Source organism: Pelophylax lessonae (genome assembly GCF_965119305.1).
Source record: "Pelophylax lessonae genome assembly, chromosome: 4".
Lineage (NCBI taxonomy): Eukaryota > Metazoa > Chordata > Amphibia > Anura > Ranidae > Pelophylax > Pelophylax lessonae.
The window spans coordinates 489,825,475-489,845,299 of NC_138771.1; the positions used below are offsets into that span (position 1 = coordinate 489,825,475).

Here is a 19,825-nt window from a genome sequence, read left to right on the forward strand (position 1 = left end):
AAGTCTGATCTCTATAGGGGACAATGCTGAATCTATAGTTCAGTGTACAGAAACCTCTATATACAGAGCCTGGAGCATCCTATATTCTGGGCATTATAAAAAATCTGACCTCTGTAAGGGACAATGCTGGGTCTCCAGCTGTACATATGATACATCTATACACAGAGCCTACAACATCCTATATGATGGAATTATAGAAGATCTGACCTCTATAGGGATATATGCTGAATCTATAGTTCAGTGTACAGATACATCTATGTACAAAGCCTGCAGCATCCTATATGATGGAGAATATATATAAGATCCACCCTCTATATAGGACAATGTTGTGTCCATAGCTGGGTATACAGATCCCTCTATATACAGAGCCCTGTTTCCTCCTATATGATGGGGATTATATAGGTCACATGTGGATTATATAATCTCCTCTCTATATGCGATGTTATTGCTGTACGATGATAAGAAGAGTGATCGGTCAGAGAGAGGTTTATTCTACAGTCACGCGATCCCTATAATAAGCGCCCAGGCTCCTCCCTCCCCCGGGTGATGAGGGTTACCTGGTGCCCCGGTGCCCTCTGCCGCTGTGCCAGGCTCGCCATCCCGCTCCGCCTCCACCCGAGTGACGTCACCCTTCTTCCTAACCCGCTGCAGCTCTACCCACCGGTAACGTCAGAGTCCTTTAAGCCTAGGAGGAACATCTTACCCGGGTGTGCAGTGACGTCAAGACTCCCCCCCCCATATGGTATCAGTGCGCTCCGACTGAGCTCGCTGTAAGATCGGAATTACACTGTTCTGTCATTAGTAGAAATGATCGCATAAAACGTCATAGTGTGATGTCATAGTGTGTACATCATCATGTCAAAAATGACAAGTAATCATCGCTCTGTGCATCATTGATTCAATAGAAGAGCATCTGTTCAGTGTGACATCATCAATGCATGCATGACATCATCCCACACTAGCACTGCTGGAATGATTTCCCTTTACACTATATTATACCATCTCATTGCGCTAACATGCGCATTACTTCACAGGATACTGCAACACACGCTGCGTTGGCGCACGATGTGGCGCCATTCAACGTCATACAGTGTGTGGTATCTTCACGTTTTCAGGAGTAGAATTCTCTTTATATATATATATATATATATATATATATATATATATATATATAGATAGATAGATATGTATGTATATATATATATATATATATATATATATATATATATATAGATATATATTTTTATTTATTTATTTGTTTATTTTTTGGTGGTGGTCTGGTGGATCATGATGACCTTCCTGGCAAGTTCTCTCAATGTTTCCAGAGTTCCCCCTTAGATGGTTCCCTGGCATTGCACTGTGTGTATACCCTGGAAGGCCTGGCGCGGTGCCGCGACTAATCTGTGAACAACGTGTTTGCACAAGCTGATTACACTGCCACAACTCTGCCAATTCTTTACAAGTCGAGCGAGATAATACGTGGGCAGATGAGGTCGTACCCCAGAAAAGTCACATGGCAAAAATGTGGAAGGGATTTATGAAGGTTCTGGAGATGGCTGTACTCCACATGTGCCAGCGGGGATGCACCATCAATTATGGTTGGCTTGGTGAGCAAAATTTTTATTACTTGCCGCGGGAGGTTTCATAGACGCCACCCAACCTGAACTTCTCCAGCGATGAGGAGGGTTTGTTTTGGGTCATAATTATGAGTTCAGGAACTGTTCATGAAAGATTGAATCAGATAAGAGAAAAATCTCTGGAGCAGTCATGGCATGGCGGAACTTCTATAAAATAGCCAGTCCTTGCTTCTATCAGTGTCCATTGTTTAAAAGGGGTCAGAGTAGGTCACCCATTATTTAGTCCTGCAAATATTTATCCATGTGGTCTTAACCCATATCTGAAATGTGTTTGAAATGTTAGACTGTCTAAAGACCCCTAACTCATTACTTCCAGTGCCTGAAACACAAGACTGTATAAAGACCCTTAAATCCTTACATCCAGTGCCTGAAACACGAGACTGCCTAAAGACCCCAAACTTCCAGTGCCTGAAACACGAGACTGTCTAAAGACCCCTAACTTCAGAGCCTGAAACACGAGACTGTCTAAAGACCCCAAACTTCCAGTGCCTGAAACATGAGACTGTCTAAAGACCTCTAACTTCCAGTGCCTGAAACACGAGACTGTCTAAAGACCCCTAACTTCCAGTGCCTGAAACACGAGACTGTCTAAAGACCCCTAACTTCCAGTGCCTGAAACACGAGACTGTCTAAAGACCCCTAACTTCCAGTGCCTGAAAGGAGACTGTCTAAAGACCCCTAACTTCCAGTGCCTGAAACACGAGACTGTCTAAAGACCCCTAACTTCCAGTGCCTGAAACACGAGACTGTCTAAAGACCCCTAACTTCCAGTGCCTGAAACACGAGACTGTCTAAAGACCTCTAACTTCCAGTGCCTGAAAGGAGACTGTCTACAGACCTCTAACTTCCAATGCCTGAAACACAAGACTGTCTAAAGACCCCAAACTTCCAGAGCCTGAAACACGAGACTGTCTAAAGACCCAAAACTTTCAGTGCCTGAAACACGAGACTGTCTAAAGACCTCTAACTTCCAGTGCCTGAAACACGAGACTGTCTAAAGACCCCTAGCTTGTTACTTTCAGTGCCTGAAACACAAGACTGTCTAAAGACCTCTAACTTCCAGTGCCAGAAAGGAGACTGTCTACAGACCTCTAAAGCCTAGTACACACGCAACGATTATCGGCCGACCGATCGTCCATCTTTTGTCCAGAGTTGTGTTTTGTTGGTTGGAATGTGCCTAGACTGCACACAAATTTTTTCGCCCGACAGAATTCTACTTCAGAAGTGATGTCATGTGTTGGTTTGCTTTCTTTGTGTTCTTTCTTCTCTGAGCATGCCCAGACTTGCTCATAAGATTTTTCCCTGTCGAAATCTGTACTGACTGCATGAAAATCGGCCGTGTTTTGACAGAGGACAAAAATTTTATAGCCTGCGCACCAGATTTTTTTCAGCCGAAAAGTCAGAGTCGGTTGTCGAAAGCATCATACTAACAAGCCGAAAATCGGCAGATCGGTCGTCGGACGAAAATTCCCTGCCGATTTTCGACACGTGTGTACGAGGCTTAACTTCCAGTGCCTGAAATGAGACTGTCTACAGACCTCTAACTTCCAGAGCCTGAAACACGAGACTGCCTAAAGACCCCTAACTTCCAGTGCCTGAAATGAGACTGTCTACAGACCTCTAACTTCCAGTGCCTGAAATGAGACTGTCTACAGACCTCTAACTTCCAGTGCCTGAAATGAGAGTGTCTACAGACCTCTAACTTCCAGTGCCTGAAACCCGAGACGGTCTAAAGACCCAAACGTCCAGTGCCTGAAACACAAGAATGTCTAAAGACCCCTAACTTCCAGAGCCTGAAACATAAGACTGTCTAAAAACCCCAAACTTCCAGGTGCCTGAAACATGGGACTGTCTAAGAAGAACTCCTAACCTTTTACTTCCAATGTCTGAGGTCATTGTCCTAAAAAATTGTATGTTAGTGCAAATAAAAAAAGTATCACGGACAGTACTCAATTGTCACTTCTAATGTCTGAAACATGTGACTGTCTAAGAAGATTCATAGAACTCACTGGAAGTCTGTCTGTTCATCAATGTTTTCATCCAAGATTCATAGAACTCACTGGAAGTCTGTCTGTTCATCAATGTTTTCACCCAAGATTCACGGAACTCACTGGAAGTCTGTCTGTTCATTAATGTTTTCACCCAAGATTCATAGAACTCACTGGAAGTCTGTCTGTTCATCAATGTTTTCACCCAAGATTCATAGAACTCACTGGAAGTCTGTCTGTTCATCAATGTTTTCACCCAAGATTCACGGAACTCACTGGAAGTCTGTCTGTTCATCAATGTTTTCACCCAAGATTCATAGAACTCACTGGAAGTCTGTCTGTTCATCAATGTTTTCACCCAAGATTCACGGAACTCACTGGAAGTCTGTCTGTTCATCAATGTTTTCACCCAAGATTCATAGAACTCACTGGAAGTCTTTCTGTTCATCAATGTTTTCACCCAAGATTCACGGAACTCACTGGAAGTCTGTCTGTTCATCAATGTTTTCACCCAAGATTCATAGAACTCACTGGAAGTCTGTCTGTTCATCAATGTTTTCACCCAAGATTCACGGAACTCACTGGAAGCCTGTCTGTTCATCAGTGTTTTCACCCAAGATTCATAGAACTCACTGGAAGTCTGTCTGTTCATCAATGTTTTCACCCAAGATTCATAGAACTCACTGGAAGTCTGTCTGTTCATCAATGTTTTCACCCAAGATTCATAGAACTCACTGGAAGTCTGTCTGTTCATCAATGTTTTCACCCAAGATTCACGGAACTCACTGGAAGTCTGTCTGTTCATCAATGTTTTCACCCAAGATTCATAGAACTCACTGGTAGTCTGCCTGTTCATCAATGTTTTCACCCAAGATTCACAGAACTCACTGGAAGTCTGTCTGTTCATCAATGTTTTCACCCAAGATTCATAGAACTCACTGGAAGTCTGTCTGTTCATCAATGTTTTCACCCAAGATTCATAGAACTCACTGGAAGTCTTTCTGTTCATCAATGTTTTCACCCAAGATTCACGGAACTCACTGGAAGTCTGTCTGTTCATCAATGTTTTCACCCAAGATTCATAGAACTCACTGGAAGTCTGTCTGTTCATCAATGTTTTCACCCAAGATTCATAGAACTCACTGGAAGTCTTTCTGTTCATCAATGTTTTCACCCAAGATTCACGGAACTCACTGGAAGCCTGTCTGTTCATCAGTGTTTTCACCCAAGATTCATAGAACTCACTGGAAGTCTGTCTGTTCATCAATGTTTTCACCCAAGATTCATAGAACTCACTGGAAGTCTGTCTGTTCATCAATGTTTTCACCCAAGATTCTTAGAACTCACTGGAAGTCTGTCTGTTCATCAATGTTTTCACCCAAGATTCATCAAACTCACTGGAAGTCTGTCTGTTCATCAATGTTTTCACCCAAGATTCATCGAACTCACTGGAAGTCTGTCTGTTCATCAATTTTTTCACCCAAGATTCATCGAACTCACTGGAAGTCTGTCTGTTCATCAATTTTTTCACCCAAGATTCATCGAACTCACTGGAAGTCTGTCTGTTCATCAATGTTTTCACCCAAGATTCATCGAACTCACTGGAAGTCTGTCTGTTCATCAATGTTTTCACCCAAGATTCATCGAACTCACTGGAAGTCTGTCTGTTCATCAATGTTTTCACCCAAGATTCATCGAACTCACTGGAAGTCTGTCTGTTCATCAATGTTTTCACCCAAGATTCATAGAACTCACTGGAAGTCTGTCTGTTCATCAGTGTTTTCACCCAAGATTCATAGAACTCACTGGAAGTCTGTCTGTTCATCAATGTTTTCACCCAAGATTCATCGAACTCACTGGAAGTCTGTCTGTTCATCAATGTTTTCACCCAAGATTCATAGAACTCACTGGAAGTCTGTCTGTTCATCAATTTTTTCACCCAAGATTCATCGAACTCACTGGAAGTCTGTCTGTTCATCAATGTTTTCACCCAAGATTCATAGAACTCACTGGAAGTCTGTCTGTCCATCAATGTTTTCACCCAAGATTCATAAAATTACTGAATTGGCAGCAACTGGGAAAAAGTGTATATTTTGAGCAAACGTTGTTTGAACTTTTCACTTTTATTCTAATCGGCCTTAATAGGGAAAATGTGTGAATGCTGGGTGAAAGTTGTTTGAATCTTGTGTGAAAACATAAATGATATATTATAAATAGACTCCTAGGGGGAGATTTACCAAAACTGGTGCGCACAGAATCTGGTGCAGCTATGCATAGTAACTACTCAGCTACTTCAGCTTGTTCAAATAAGCTTTGCGAATAACACTAGGTTCACATCTATGCGGGCTGAGGTTGATGCATTTTTTAGGCATGTTTTGTGGGGCGTTTTCTGTTTTTAAGCCCCGGTTCACACTACTGCGTGTGCGGGGTTCGCATGTCATGTCGGAGCGCACTGCTCCGACATGACATGCGATCAGCTGTGCGGTGCGAGTTTAGCCATACAGTTTGTATGGCTAAATTCGCATCGCACCCGCAGCAAACACACACAGGAGGCATTTTTGCTGCCGCATCAGGATCGGATCGCACAGCGGTTCACACTTGTGCGATCCGATCCTGTGCGAACTGCACGATCGCACTGCGATATGCGATCAAACTGGGGGTGTCGTTAAGATTACATTGACACCCCCAGCGGATCGCATATGGCAGTGTGAACTGCCGGGGGTGCGTGTGCGATGCGGGAACAGGCTGCGAATTCGCAGCCTTCCCGCATCGCATCAGTGTGAACCGAGCCTAAACCCTCGGGTTTTTTTTGCATTCATGCATTTTGTGTTTTTCTCTGTAAACACACTGTATAGCTGGTTGCTAACGAGTGGGCCAGGATGCTGTCCGCCACATCCTTAACTGGTGAATCATCAGCTGTCGGCGGGATTCCCTGCTGACAGCTGATAGTGGGAAAAAAAAAGAATTGACAGTGAAAAGAAAAATAATGAAAAAAACAACATGAGGCCCCCCCCCCCCCCCAGGTCCATACCAGGCCCGAATTTGGAGGGGACCCCCGTGCCAAAATATTCTTAAAAAATGACATGAGGTCCCCCCGAATCCATACCAGACCCTTATCTGAGCATGCAGCCTGGCAGGAAAGGGAGGGTACAAGCAAGCGCCCCCCCCCTCATGAACCATACAAGGCTGCATGCCCTCAACATGGGGGGGTGCTTTGGGGCGCTAGTGAACTAGTGATGTCGACCAGAGAACCCACCCATTGTGATGACACGTGATGTCAAAAGGGGCGGGTTCTCCAGGTGATGTCACTGGATGGCCACCCTATGGCTATATAACAACTGGCAGACACCAGCGCTGACACAACAGAGAAAGCCAGCATCAGAGGAGAACCATTTTTTTTAGCGGCTCAGGGGGGGCAGGAGAAGACAGCGGAGGGAGAAGACTGGAGGAAGAACACATCAGTGATGGTACCAGAGGAAGAAGACGCGTTGGAGCTACAGCGGGGGACATTGCTCATTTTTAATAAAGGACTTGTCAAAAACCTTCTCTTGTTTTTTGTAACACTACACTACTTTTTTTTGGTGAATGGGTAGGGGTACAATGTACCCCATGCTCATTCACATGGGGAGGGGCCGGGACTCTTGGGCCCCCTTTCTTAAAGAGGGCTTCCAGATTCTGATAAGCCCCATGCCCACAGACCCCCCACAACCACTGTCCAGGGTTGTCAGGAAGAGGCCCTTGTCTCCATCAACATGCACCCCCCCTCCACATGTTGAGGGCATGGGGCTTCCTATGGTTCAGGAGGGGTGCTTGCTTGTCCCCTCCCTTTCCTGACCTGCCAGGCTGCATGCTCAGAGAAGAACCTGGTATGGATTTAGGGGGGTGTCCCCTTTAAATCCATACCAGACCTGAAGGGCCCAGTATGGACTTAAGGGGGACCTCATGTCGTTTTTTTCACAATTTTTTTTCCCGGCAATTCTTTTGTTACATACAGCTGTCAGCGGGAACCGCACTGACAGCTGATGACTCATTGGTTGTTAAGGAAGCAGGGGTCAGCTTCCCGGCCCGCTCCTTAGCAACCAGCTATATCCAGTGTTTTTTAAAAGGAAAAAAAAACTGCATCAAAAATCGCATCTCAAATGCAGTACTTGCGTTTCTGGGGTGACTACATTGAAGTCTATTACACGCAAAACATGGGGAAAAAAGTCCCCGACTCTTTCCAAAAAAACACCGGCTGCACAATGCATAGATGTGGCTGGTACCATAGGAAACCATGTTAAATGGACTGTAGTGTGTTTCTGCAAACTGCAAAATGCACCAAAAAACACATAGGTGTCAACGAAGGGTAAAACCTGGAAGTTAATTGGTTACTATGCACAGCTGCACCAGATTCTGTGTGCACCAGGTTTTAGTAAATCTCCCCCAAAGTGTTTTGCTTTCATTGGGAAATCCGGAAAACATGGCCTGTATAATAAGACTGTAAACTGGCTAAAAGTGAACAGAGAGGAAGACGTTTCTTGTCAACCACAGTGTTGTCTGTAGCAGTTATTAGATATTGTGGGAAACCAAAGAGGAAGTTCATCTAATTGTATTCACAAAGACTATTGGAAGAGTTTATAGAAACTGCTGCAACAATGTCCCAACTTTAGATGTAAACTCTATCTGGGTGACATGTAGCTTGCTCTGTGCACTGTGTATTATGAATAACTGACATTTTTTAAAATCTTGATTCCATCCTTGTTTTCTCAGTGCTGCTGATCTCCTGCAGCCTCTTTGAAGCCACTTTCTGTCTACATGCACTCCAGTGATGGCTGCATGGCAATTCTCATGGCAGGATTACCCTGGAAGTCTTAGTATGCGTTTATCACCAGTGCTCAGGATCCATCCCAGGGCCGGCCCTACCATGGGTCCCGGTGGGACCATGGGTCCCAGGCGGCACTTAGAGAGGGGCGGCCCCCGGCCGCCTCTTCTCTTCTAAGCCTATCGCAAAAAAAAAAAAAAAAGGTCCGCGGCTGGCCCGACGTGCACACTGCGCATGCGCCGCCGCCGCCGCTCAGCAAAGCCCGTAAATGTTCGGCTATTTCCGGCAATAGCCGAACATGTATTAGCTTTCCCGAGCGGCGGCGGCGGCGTATGCGCAGTGTGCATGTCAGGCCGGCCGCGGACATGTTGACGTGTGGCGCCGGGCGGCGCCATTTTTAAATTCTAAAGCGCCCTTTAGGAACAGGTAAGTGAGACTGCACACTACCTGTCATTATGCGGGGCTGCAAGCATACTACAGAAGATTCAGTGCTGCGGGCATGGTACATGCCCACAGCACTGCATCTCCTGTAGTATGCCCACAGCCCCGCATTCTCTTGTACCATATCCGTCTCCTGTACCATGCCCACACAGCCCTGCATTCTCATACACCATGCCCACACAGCCCTGCATTCTCATACACCATGCCCACACAGCCCTGCATTCTCATACACCATGCCCACAGCCCTGCATTCTCCTGCACAATGCCCGCAGCCCCGCATTCTCCTGTACCATGCCCGCAGCCCCACATTCTCCTGTACCATGCCCGCAGCCTTGCATTCTCCTGTACCATGCCCGCAGCCCCGCATTCTCCCGTACCATGCCCGCAGCTCCGCAATCTCCTGTACCATGTCCGCAGCCCTTCATTCTCCTGTACCATGCCCACAGCCCCGCATTCTCCTGTACCATGCCGACAGCCCCGCATTCTCCTGTACCATGCCCGCAGCACTGCATTCTCCTGTACCATGCCCGCAGCCCTGCAGGGCACTGTGGCACTATAGACAGTAGAAAGCCTGGTGCGCTCATCTGCCCAGTGTCTACTGCTCTGTCCTGCTCCTGCTGTCACTCCGTACACACTCACACTCCTCTGACTGCTTTCATATAGAATGTGGGGGCCTCTTGGAGGGCATGAATTTTTTTTTTTTGGGGGGGGGCAGCATTTCATTCTCGGACCCAGGCAGCACAATGTCTTGGGCCAGCCCTGATCCATCCCATAATGCAGTGTGTATCCCCAACATCCTGGGGGGTGTGCATACCTGAGTGCCAACCAAGTGAAGTCCAGGTTTGTATATTGTGCAGAGGAGGGGTTTTGATCTTGTCGTTTTACAAGTTAGGCCCCTTTCACAACGATGTCAGTTCTTTAGGCAGACCAGATTAAACTATCCATTGCCCTCTATGGAGTGGCGGATGTCAACAGACATGTGTCTGTTGACACCCTCCGACATCCGATCCGATCCTACCCCCTAAAAACAGACAGATGAGAATCTGTTTCACTTCCGTCAAGCGGATCAGATGGCATCGGATGGAAACGGACAGGTGGTTAATTTCCATCATTTCCATCCGACCATCCATAGGGGACAGTGGGCTGTGTCTGTGTCTGCTCTGCATAAGCAGAGTGGACACAGACCTGTCATCCACCTGCAGGGATCAGCGGACAGATTCCCCGCTGAGCAGACAGATCCGCTGCCGGAGTCCACCCATCTGAAAGAGGCCGTAATAATTAAAATTATTATACAGGATTTATATGGTGCGCAGCTCTTTACAGCATGAGGGCAGACAGTCCAGTTACAATACAATACAGGAGGAATCAGAAGACCCTGCTCCTTAGAACTTACAATCTAAAATGAAGAAGAATTGTTGCAATACTGTATATAATTAATACAAGCACCATTTTGTAGTTTGATGTTTTCAAAAATGACCTTTCAACTTCTTTCTCTAATTTTCTAATATTGTCCAAAAAATCAAATGTCCTTTTCTATGTAACCCAGAGTGGTTGGCACCTTAAAATCTCATTTTCTGCTGGTGTGATTGGCTCTTTGCTTTTCCTGGACAGAGATACAACTAAAATTTCAAGCATTTCCTGAACTAGAACATTTATTTTTGGTAAGGCTCTATTCACACCTGAGCATATCGTATTCAGGCGTTTTTTTGGGGTGTTTTTTAAGCGTTTTTTGCAGGTGTTTGGAGGCAGGCATTGACATTTAACAAAAACGCTTGTAATCTGCCAAAAAAGACGCTCATGTACTTTTTTGAGCTTCAGGCGTTTTGCTTCAGGCGACAAAGCGCTCAGATGTGAACAGGGGCCATTAAATGAATGGGATTTTGCTTGTTGGGCGTTTTGAGACTTCAGAGATGAGCGTTTTACGAGCTGAAAAACGCTCAGGTGTGAACAGGGCCTAAAATAAAAAGGTGTCCCTTTTTTATCCTCACCTACAGGGATGCAAACACTGCAGCTTTTTTCATTCCAGCACTGTGACTGCTTAGGTGGTGATTATGAAAGCGACCCTCTCACTCAGTTAGTCTAAGGAAGGAAATGGTGAAACGCAGCATTTTTTTTTTTTTTTCAGAATAACGAATTGTGAATCTCCCGGAAATTTGCTGATCACACACCCCAGGACGGAGATGTTACAGCCACACAGATTACGTTTTTTTCATTCTAATAAGCGCCTGTGACCTCCCACATCTGCACAGACACACAGGGTTTCCTTTTGATCGTCCTCTACGTGGCCAATGCTGACATCACATGATTGAGTGCGCAAATCATCCTCATCGAATTAAATTAAGGCCAGCAGTTATACCGCAATAACAGGAAGCAGATGACATTGAGCTCCCCTCAGCCAGAGATGGGCACTGCTGACATGAAACATCTGAGGTTTCCTAAATATAATGTACGCTCCTGGAAAATATGAGCACTTTGCATTTAAACTCAGAAGACATGGCCTGTCTAGAAACTGGCAGGAGCTCCTATTCTAGTATTGAGCACATGGCTGCTAAATCTTTGTACTAGTCACCTTTCTCATCCTTTAAATAGGCATGAATGTGACACCATGAATTCAGTGTGTTCTCTGTGGTTCCAGCACCTCCCTCCTGTGGCCCCACCCACATATAGGTAGGTTGTCATGTGACATGAGGCTGTAGTTCCAGCATGACATAAAACCGAGTGAATTTTTGGACATCTCCACCCTTCCAGTGTTTACTGAACAGCATTAGCAGATTTATTTTGTTAGATGACCACTTTACAGACCAAATAAGGTAACCTTTCCGAAGATCTGTATCTGACCTGGGAATCGCATTCGCTTTTAAAACTGCAACCTGTCCTGCAGAAGTTGTACTCCCAACAGTGCCCGAAAGCTGCTTTGAAGGGCAAGTGTTATCAGAGAGTGCAATGACATTATAAAAGAGTGCAATGACATTATAAGAGAGTGCTAGAGTGCAGAATCCAACCCAAATCCAGATAGCCCATAGCAGCCTTGCACTTGTAGTGTCTACCCCCGGAGGGGCTGCTGGAAATAGACAGGTACTCCCAAAGTAGGGATGGGCCAAACACCCCCCTGTTCGGTTCGAAGCAGAACTCCCAAACAGGGGAAATGTTCTGACCTGAACGGCGAACCCCATTGAAGACTATGGGAGCCAAACAGGAAAAATAAAAAGTGCCTATTTTGAAGGCTTGTATGCAAGTAATTGGCCATAAAAGGGGTCTGGGTACTGCCCTGGGGGACAAGTAATAATAAAAAAATAAAATAAAAACAATAGTTTTTTTTAAGGAGCAGTGATTTTAATTATGCTTTAAGTGCACCAATAAAAATGAAAAACTCCTTTAAATATAGTGTCTGGGGGGTCCCCTAATGTGCCTGTAAAGTGGCACATCTTTAGCATGCATAAAACATGCTACAGCAAAAATTACATTTCTTAAGAAAAAATCCCATTTAAAATGACTCATGGTTACAATTGCCGGCACCCCGTTATTGATTTTTTTTTTTTTAAATGGCGTGGGGTCCCTCCCCCCAAGATAATACCAGGCCCTTCGGATCTGGTATGGATTTGGAGGGGAGCCATTCAGTGCCAGTGTGCTTTGGAAGAATAAATGACCTCTAATGTTGGGTGTGTAAATGTTGCTGGGTTATGTAAACTTTTTAGTTTAGTTTTTTTCCATTTTAGAATGGGGTGCCCCAAGAGTGTGCATCATTTTAAAGGGTGCCTTGGCTGTAAAAAGGTTGAGAAACACGGGTATAGGGGATTTCTTTGAAGTATTTATTGCTGCAGAACTTTAACAGATGAGGGGTTTAGGGTCCCAGGATGCTGCAAACTGGTCAGTAACACCAGTAGGAGGACAAACTTCTCTCTAAACATCTAATAGCAGCTCTTCCTGGGGGTAGGTAACAGGGAATGTCTAGTATATCTAGGACCCTACGGCAGCAGTCCATGTAACCACTTCTGGCATTTGTACAACTATTAATCCCCAGTAAGGTGTTTCCTCAGTGTTTCAGGAGCTATCTGCCACCCAATATCCACAGCTAGATCCTCAGTGAGGGAGATAAAAAGATAATTCTCCAGGCCAGAACCTCAGTGCAGAACCCCAGCAAATATAGTCCTCTGGCAATCTTTTCCAGGCCCTCAGCCCAACAGCTACTGAGGCTCAGACTGAAGATTCTTGTCTTAGTAGAGCTGCCTCCAGGGGCAGCAGCCCCAAGTGGACCAGAACCCTCCCCTGAGGGAAAGAACACTGCTCAGACCTACACATTATCACCTCTCCAGCCACCTTCTGGACACCTCTCTCCAGGGATTGGCTGGGGTATGATAAATATTCAAATGATCATTGGAATCTTCCTGCCTTATGCCCCATACACACAATCTGAAAATCGGACGACAGATCGTCTGACTTTTTTGCTTGCTAGTCGCATCTTGAAATTAAGTAGGCTACTAAACTTACGAAAATTCTCGTACGAAAGAAAAAAAAAAACGGAAGTGATGTAATGTACTGTATTGTATTTTTATTGTATTTTCGGTAAAAAAACTGTACTGATTAAAAGAAAGTCATATGATCTGGTCTGATGAACTGTCGTGATCGTCTCTCGAAAGCAGCGTACTAACGGTTATCGTACGATCGCTTAGAAAGCGGTATTTCTCATCCTATTTTCGAATGGTGTGTACAGGCCTTTATGCTCTGGAAACTTCTTTCAGTGACAGGTGGGAGCAATCAAACTTTCAGCTCAGGAAACCCTAAACAGACCAAAACAATCAATCACTGCTCCACTCACTACAAGTGGAACCCAAAACTAAATTGAACCTAGCAACCTAACTAGAGGAGTGTTCTTCAAACTTAAATATGAGGCTTTATTTCTAAAGACCGAGAAAAAGTGGAGGTTCAGATATCTGCTTGGTGTAGCCACATCCCTAGGATATATTTCTAAAGACCACGCAAGAGTCCCTGCCTATGTAGCAATTAATGAGAGGTAGTAAATGTTCTATTTTTGCCAATAAAGGTGTTCCCAGTAGGGGAATTGTGTATCTTCGGCCCGATATTAGATCCCCAAAATAATTACATATGTGACTTCTCTGAGTGCCTGATGACTGTCATACTTCATACAATGTGCCTTCAATGCCATCCCAGGCACACAATTAATCAAAATATATATCTGTATATATTTTTTTGCCCAAGCTCCTAAACTCAACTCCATAAGAGTCTACAGTATCTGCCTTTTCCTAATTTTATTATGTGCACTACAGTAAACCCCCTTCCATTGCGGGGGTTACGTTCCGGACCCAGCCGCGAAAAGTGAAATTCCGCGAAATAGAAAAACCCTATTAAAATGCATTGTAGGCATGTTTTTTTTACTGTCACTGTACGTGTAAAAGCATTTTAAGGTCTTTAAACACACGTTTAAAACAATAGAAACGGGGCTTCCGGTTCCGGCGCCGCATGGAGAGGGAGTGAAGCACAGCGGCTCCGCCACTAACCGCATATAAAGCCTTTACAACCCGCTCGCTGACACCCGATCCTCCTTCAGACACCGCCGGTGAGTTGCCGCTGTCCTCCCCGATCGCATGGATCGCTTCCTCGTCCACGGAGCTGGCGGTGTCCCTCCGCAGCAGCACCCAGACGTCTCTCCCCAGGCTTCCTCACAGAATGCTTCCAATATGGCCGCCGCTCCCGCCACCGATGGCGAGAGCCCGCCATCGCTACTGCCTGTAACCTTACCAGCTATGGACCCCCAGTACCACCTTATGGCCCAAGCGGTGGCCTCAATTCTCTCCCCTACCTTAACTGAGGCGGTGGAGAGGGCAGTGTCGGCTGGCATATCCCAGCTCAAGAAGGAGCTGGGTGTCCAAGCCAAAAGATTAGATGCAGTGGAGCACAGACTGTCAGACCTAGAGGATGAGGTGCAATCCTCTTTTACAAATGAAGCCAAATTCCAGCACACCCAACAATACCTGCTGGACAAGCTTGATGATTTAGAGAACCGGTCCCGCAGGAATAATTTGAGGATCATCGGCCTCCCAGAATCCTTTAATGCGGGGTTGCTCCCCGACGTGTGCTCCTCCCGCATACCTCAAGCCCTGGGCATTACTTCTTCTTGCACCGTGGAGAGGGCACACCGCCTGGGAGCACCCTCCAATGACCGCAAGACCCCCCTGTCCAGTCATAGTGCGCTATTTAAACTACGCAGACAGACTAGCCGTTTTGAAATCCTTTAAAAATGCTAAATCGCTGACACTGGACGGTAACAAATTACTGCTTTTTGCAGATTACTCTCAGGAAGTGGCACGTAGACGCAAGGCCTTCCAAGCATCCTGCAATGCTCTATTCCAGAAGGGTCTCAAATTCACCCTTGCATACCCAGCCACCTTGCGATTTACAGACCAATTTGGTGAATCCAAAGCCTTCACTCATCCTGAAGAAGCCATGGACTATATCCAATCCCACATGCACATTTCCATGGATACTCATCCCCCCGCTGCTCCCTCCGCCTCCCCCTCACACCTGAACCTGCGCAGCCCCCGCAAGGATTCCCCCAAGAGGGGACGATTCTTTGCCAACCCTATGTACAGGGACAGACATCGCTGAGACTACGCCCTTTCTCTTGGATAATGCGGCTGCATTTGTTCTCTCAGGGTCCAGCGCTCCCCCCTATGCACGGGCAGTTCAAATCCCTGATCTCCGACTTGCTCTCTATGGATCATGGCTAATGGTTGCCTCTTAAGTTTCTACCATGTGTCCGGCAGTTTTATTACATGCTTTTAACTGTTACTTGACTGTTACTTTGATCTAAACGGTTATGTTTCCTCACACAGCGTTATCGTAGTTGCTGACTCTGTTCGCCCGCTACACTGAGGGTACCCAGCCTGGCGAGCTATCCATTTGCTCTTGCCTGATCGGGCTCGGTCTTCTTCCGATCAGCGAGTGGGACCAGCTGACGACTGGTAACGCTGTCAGAGTTCAGATTCCATGCGGAAAAAAGAGAAGTCCTCAAGTGTTTTGGTATGTTTCTTTTTGTTCCTGTTTCTGCTCCTGATTTCGCCCCTCTTCATTCCGGGACCCCTGGAATGCAGACGGCCCGAAACCTCCCCCATTGGTCTACCCCCCCTTCCTGTCATCCCTGAATCCTGGTTCCCCTCCCTGCACTGTGGTATTCGAGTGATGACCTCTTATCTCCCATTACTATCTCTCATCTGCAAGCCCTTACTCCCCCATTTACGTCCCCCTTGATCTTAAAATTATTTCCTGGAATGTGAGGGGCCTCCGCTCCCCGCACAAAAGAATGGCTGTACTGCGACATTTGCGCCGCTTGGGCGCGGACATTGCACTGCTTCAGGAAACTCACCTCCCCCAGGCAGATATTCACCGGATGAAAAAACTCTGGGTGGGCCAGGCGATAGGGAATGCTCCCTCCACGGGGAAAGCTGGAGTCCTCTTGCTCATCCATAAGAGGGTCAACCTTGATGTTTCCCCCCTCCATGTCGATGCAGACGGTAGAGTCCAAATTGTCAAAGTATCCTCTAACACTAGCTCTCTTATTTTGGCTAATGTCTATGCTCCTACCCCTTCCTCAGCCCCTTTCTTTCAACGCTTAACCGGCCTTCTCGCCCCTCACATACATCTCCCACTTCTTCTGGGGGGTGACTTTAACGCAGTAATGGATCCCTATGCAGACAAATCGACTAATTCCCCTAATGTGTCCTTGAACCCGGCGATGTCTTTACTTACCCTCCCGACCTTTGTGGACAGTATCCACCTCACTGATGTTTGGCGGCTGGCCAATCCGGTGGAGGCTTCCTATACGTTTTACTCCCCCCCTCACGACTCTTTCTCACGATTAGACTACTTCTTTGGTAATTCTCTGGCGCTTCGCGAGACCTGCACACCCCCGACATTCATGACATGGCCATATCGGACCACTTCCCGATCTCGATCCTATTTGCGTTTGCCCCGCAGCAACCAAAATTCAGACCCTGGCGCTTCCCTTCCTACTTAGCTAATAATGACGAGTTACGAACTATTCTAGCTGACACCTGGAAAAACTTCCTAGCTGACAATGCCCAACATGCAGACGATCCAGTGCTGCTGTGGGAGACGGGCAAGGCGGTCTTGAGAGGCCGCATTATTGCATTTGCCTCAGCTTTCAAAAAGCGAGCGGCAGCTGGCTACGCCCAGGCTAGCTCTTCGCTCCAACTTGCGCACGCCCGGCTCCGGCAGCAGCACTCCCCCCACAACATTGCCCTCTGGAAAACGGCCAAAAGGGAGTTTGACAAGTGGGCTATGACACAAGAATCCTTCCATAAGTCGGTCCAGGACCTCCAGTTCCATAAGTTCGGAAATAAGTCAGGCAAATTGTTAGCTCGTTTAAGTAGAGGCCCATTTACCATTACCCCCATACAGTCTTTGAGGGACTCTTCTGGGAAGCTACATTTCACCCCAGAGGGCATCAACCAGACCATGCAACAATTTTACGCAACTCTTTATGGTTCTGACCCCATTGATGTGGAGCAGGCCCAGGCCTTCCTCCGTGAAGTGCCTTTGCCACAGATTACGGACGCCCAACTGTCCCACCTCAATGCCCCGATCACCCTTGACGAAATTCAGACTGCCATATCCTCACTATCTCCGGGCAAAGCCCCCGGCCCTGATGGCTTCTCTACGGAGTTCTTCAAATTAGCTGCAGACAGTGTCTCCCCTACCTTGCTGGCTCTTTTCCAACACATCCTTAATGGCGGACCCTACCTGCCATCCGGCTCCCAGGCTTATATAAAGCTCATCCCCAAACTGGGCAAGGACCCTTCTGAACCGGGATCATACCGCCCGATATCCCTAATCAATCTAGACGCCAAGTTATTATCCAAAATAGTAGCAAACCGATTGGCCCTCGTCATGCCCGACCTGCTCCACCCTTCCCAATCAGGTTTCACCAAGGGGCGCTCCGCCACCGCTAACATACGAAAAGTTCTAGCTGTCCTCTCTCACCACCATTCCTCACCCTCCTCAGATGTGGCTATACTCACCCTAGATGCTGAAAAAGCATTTGACAATGTAAGTTTCCATTGGCTTTCTCTCACCTTGCAGAAATTTGGGTTTTCAGGTCCGTTTTTACACCTTATCTCCTCCATGTATAAATCCCCTACAGCCAGGGTAGTCACGTCCACCTGTGTATCGTCTGACATCCCCCTCCACAAGGGCACGCGCCAGGGATGCCCCCTCTCCCCCCTCCTTTTCAATTTGGCTCTAGAACCCCTATCCCGTTATCTCGCAACCTGTGCCCCCCTGACTGGTGTTCATATTGGCCAGGAGGAGCTACGTTCTGTGCTCTTTGCTGATGATATACTTCTGTTTACCGCGGACCCGGCGCGTGATGCTAGTATAGTCAAAGCCGTATTTGACAGGTTTCGACTCTGTTCTGGGCTCCGTATCAACTATTCCAAAAGTGAAATACTCCCCTTGGGTTCCCCCCAACCCCCTGTCTGGGTACCTTCCTCTCCCTTCCCAATAGCTAAAACCCATATTAAATATCTGGGAATACTGATAGGACGATCCCCGTCCTCCCTATATCAGCTGAACTACACCCCTCTCTTTGCCAAACTCACCAGGGAATTATCCGGCTGGGCAAACCTCCCTCTCTCCCTTATAGGTCGCTGCCACCTATATAAAATGGTCACATTCCCTAAACTACTCTATGTCCTCCAGACCCTACCCCTCCTAATTAAACATAAAGATGTCAAAGCATTCCACAAATCTCTAACCTCCTTTTTGTGGGCGTCCAAGAGGCCCCGCATTGCTCTCCATAAACTCCACCCTCCCAGGTTCAAAGGTGGCATGAACTTACCTGATATCCGCTTATATAACCTATGTAGCCTAGCGAGAGTTGGTTTAGATCGGATTCATGGTTCTTCCAACTTTTCCAACTTCTCGCTCGAATCGCACATTGTTGCACCCTATAACCTAGCCGCTATTTTACACTGCTCTGTGTCCGACATGCCAACTGCGCTTCGTCAACACATTTTGCTGAGGGACACTCGGGCTGCTTGGAAGGAACTCCGTAGGAAAATGGGACTTCCACAATTTATATCCCCCCACCTTCCTATTAGTGGTCATCCCGCCAGGGCCCACTTGAATTTGGAACAGGTCTACTCCCACTGGTCCTCCTTAGGCCTACGTACAATCTCCCAACTCTATGACCACCCCTCTGGATCACCTCTTTCCATCACGGCACTGCAATCGTTATTTGGACTTCCTCAATCTCATTTTCTATATGTCCACCAAATACATGCCTTCACCAAGAGACTGTGTTCTAATCAACGGACCTGTTTTGCTCCTAGCCCTTTGGACTCTCTTCCATGCCACTCTCCACTGAAGATATCCCAACTGTATAGACCGATACAGCTTTACCTCCACACTCGCTCCAAGGATTACCATCGCTCCTCTTGGGATGCTGCATTATCTCTACGAGCCTCTAAACCACTTTTATTAGCGGTTTTTAACACCACCTGTACCTTTGTTTGCAATGCATTCTGGAGGGAGCAGCAATTCAAAATCCTCCATCATGCTTATGCTCCATTCTCTTCATCACCCCAGCATACTCCATGTCAAGGATGTTCCTGGTGCCTGGCCCACCGCGCCACCCTGGTACATAGACTTTGGACTTGCCCCCACGTCTCGGACTTCTGGAACCAGGTTGAAAGTCTTGTTCACAGAGTCACCGGTCTGCAACCCACTTTGGATCCGCTCCCGCTGTTATTTGGATATCTGGAGGGTCCACCCTCACCGGCCGCAGGGGCACATATTGCTCAACGGACATGTACCATTAGGAAATACAAACCCTGGATTGCTACTTGCTATATGATCTCCAGGAGGGTCATCCTGCGCCATTGGGTCTCCGCTTCCATTCCGTCCATACGGGAAGTGAAAGC

At 46.8% G+C, this 19,825-nt stretch overlaps 1 protein-coding gene across 2 annotated transcripts in view; it reads right to left on the bottom strand.

Moving 5' to 3' along the window:
- BCAT1 (branched chain amino acid transaminase 1) overlaps positions 1-19,825 on the bottom strand; it is a 110,301-nt gene that overhangs the window by 68,365 nt on the left and 22,111 nt on the right. The window contains exon 1 of one of the 2 annotated variants that reach the window (XM_082256141.1): positions 558-635. The exons of the other annotated variant lie outside the window; for it this stretch is intronic. Within the exon in view, the coding sequence (XP_082112267.1) occupies positions 558-599 (42 nt within the window). The 5' untranslated portion in view covers positions 600-635. Of the gene's footprint in view, positions 1-557; positions 636-19,825 lie in introns of those variants that run through there. 2 annotated transcript variants of the gene reach the window in all.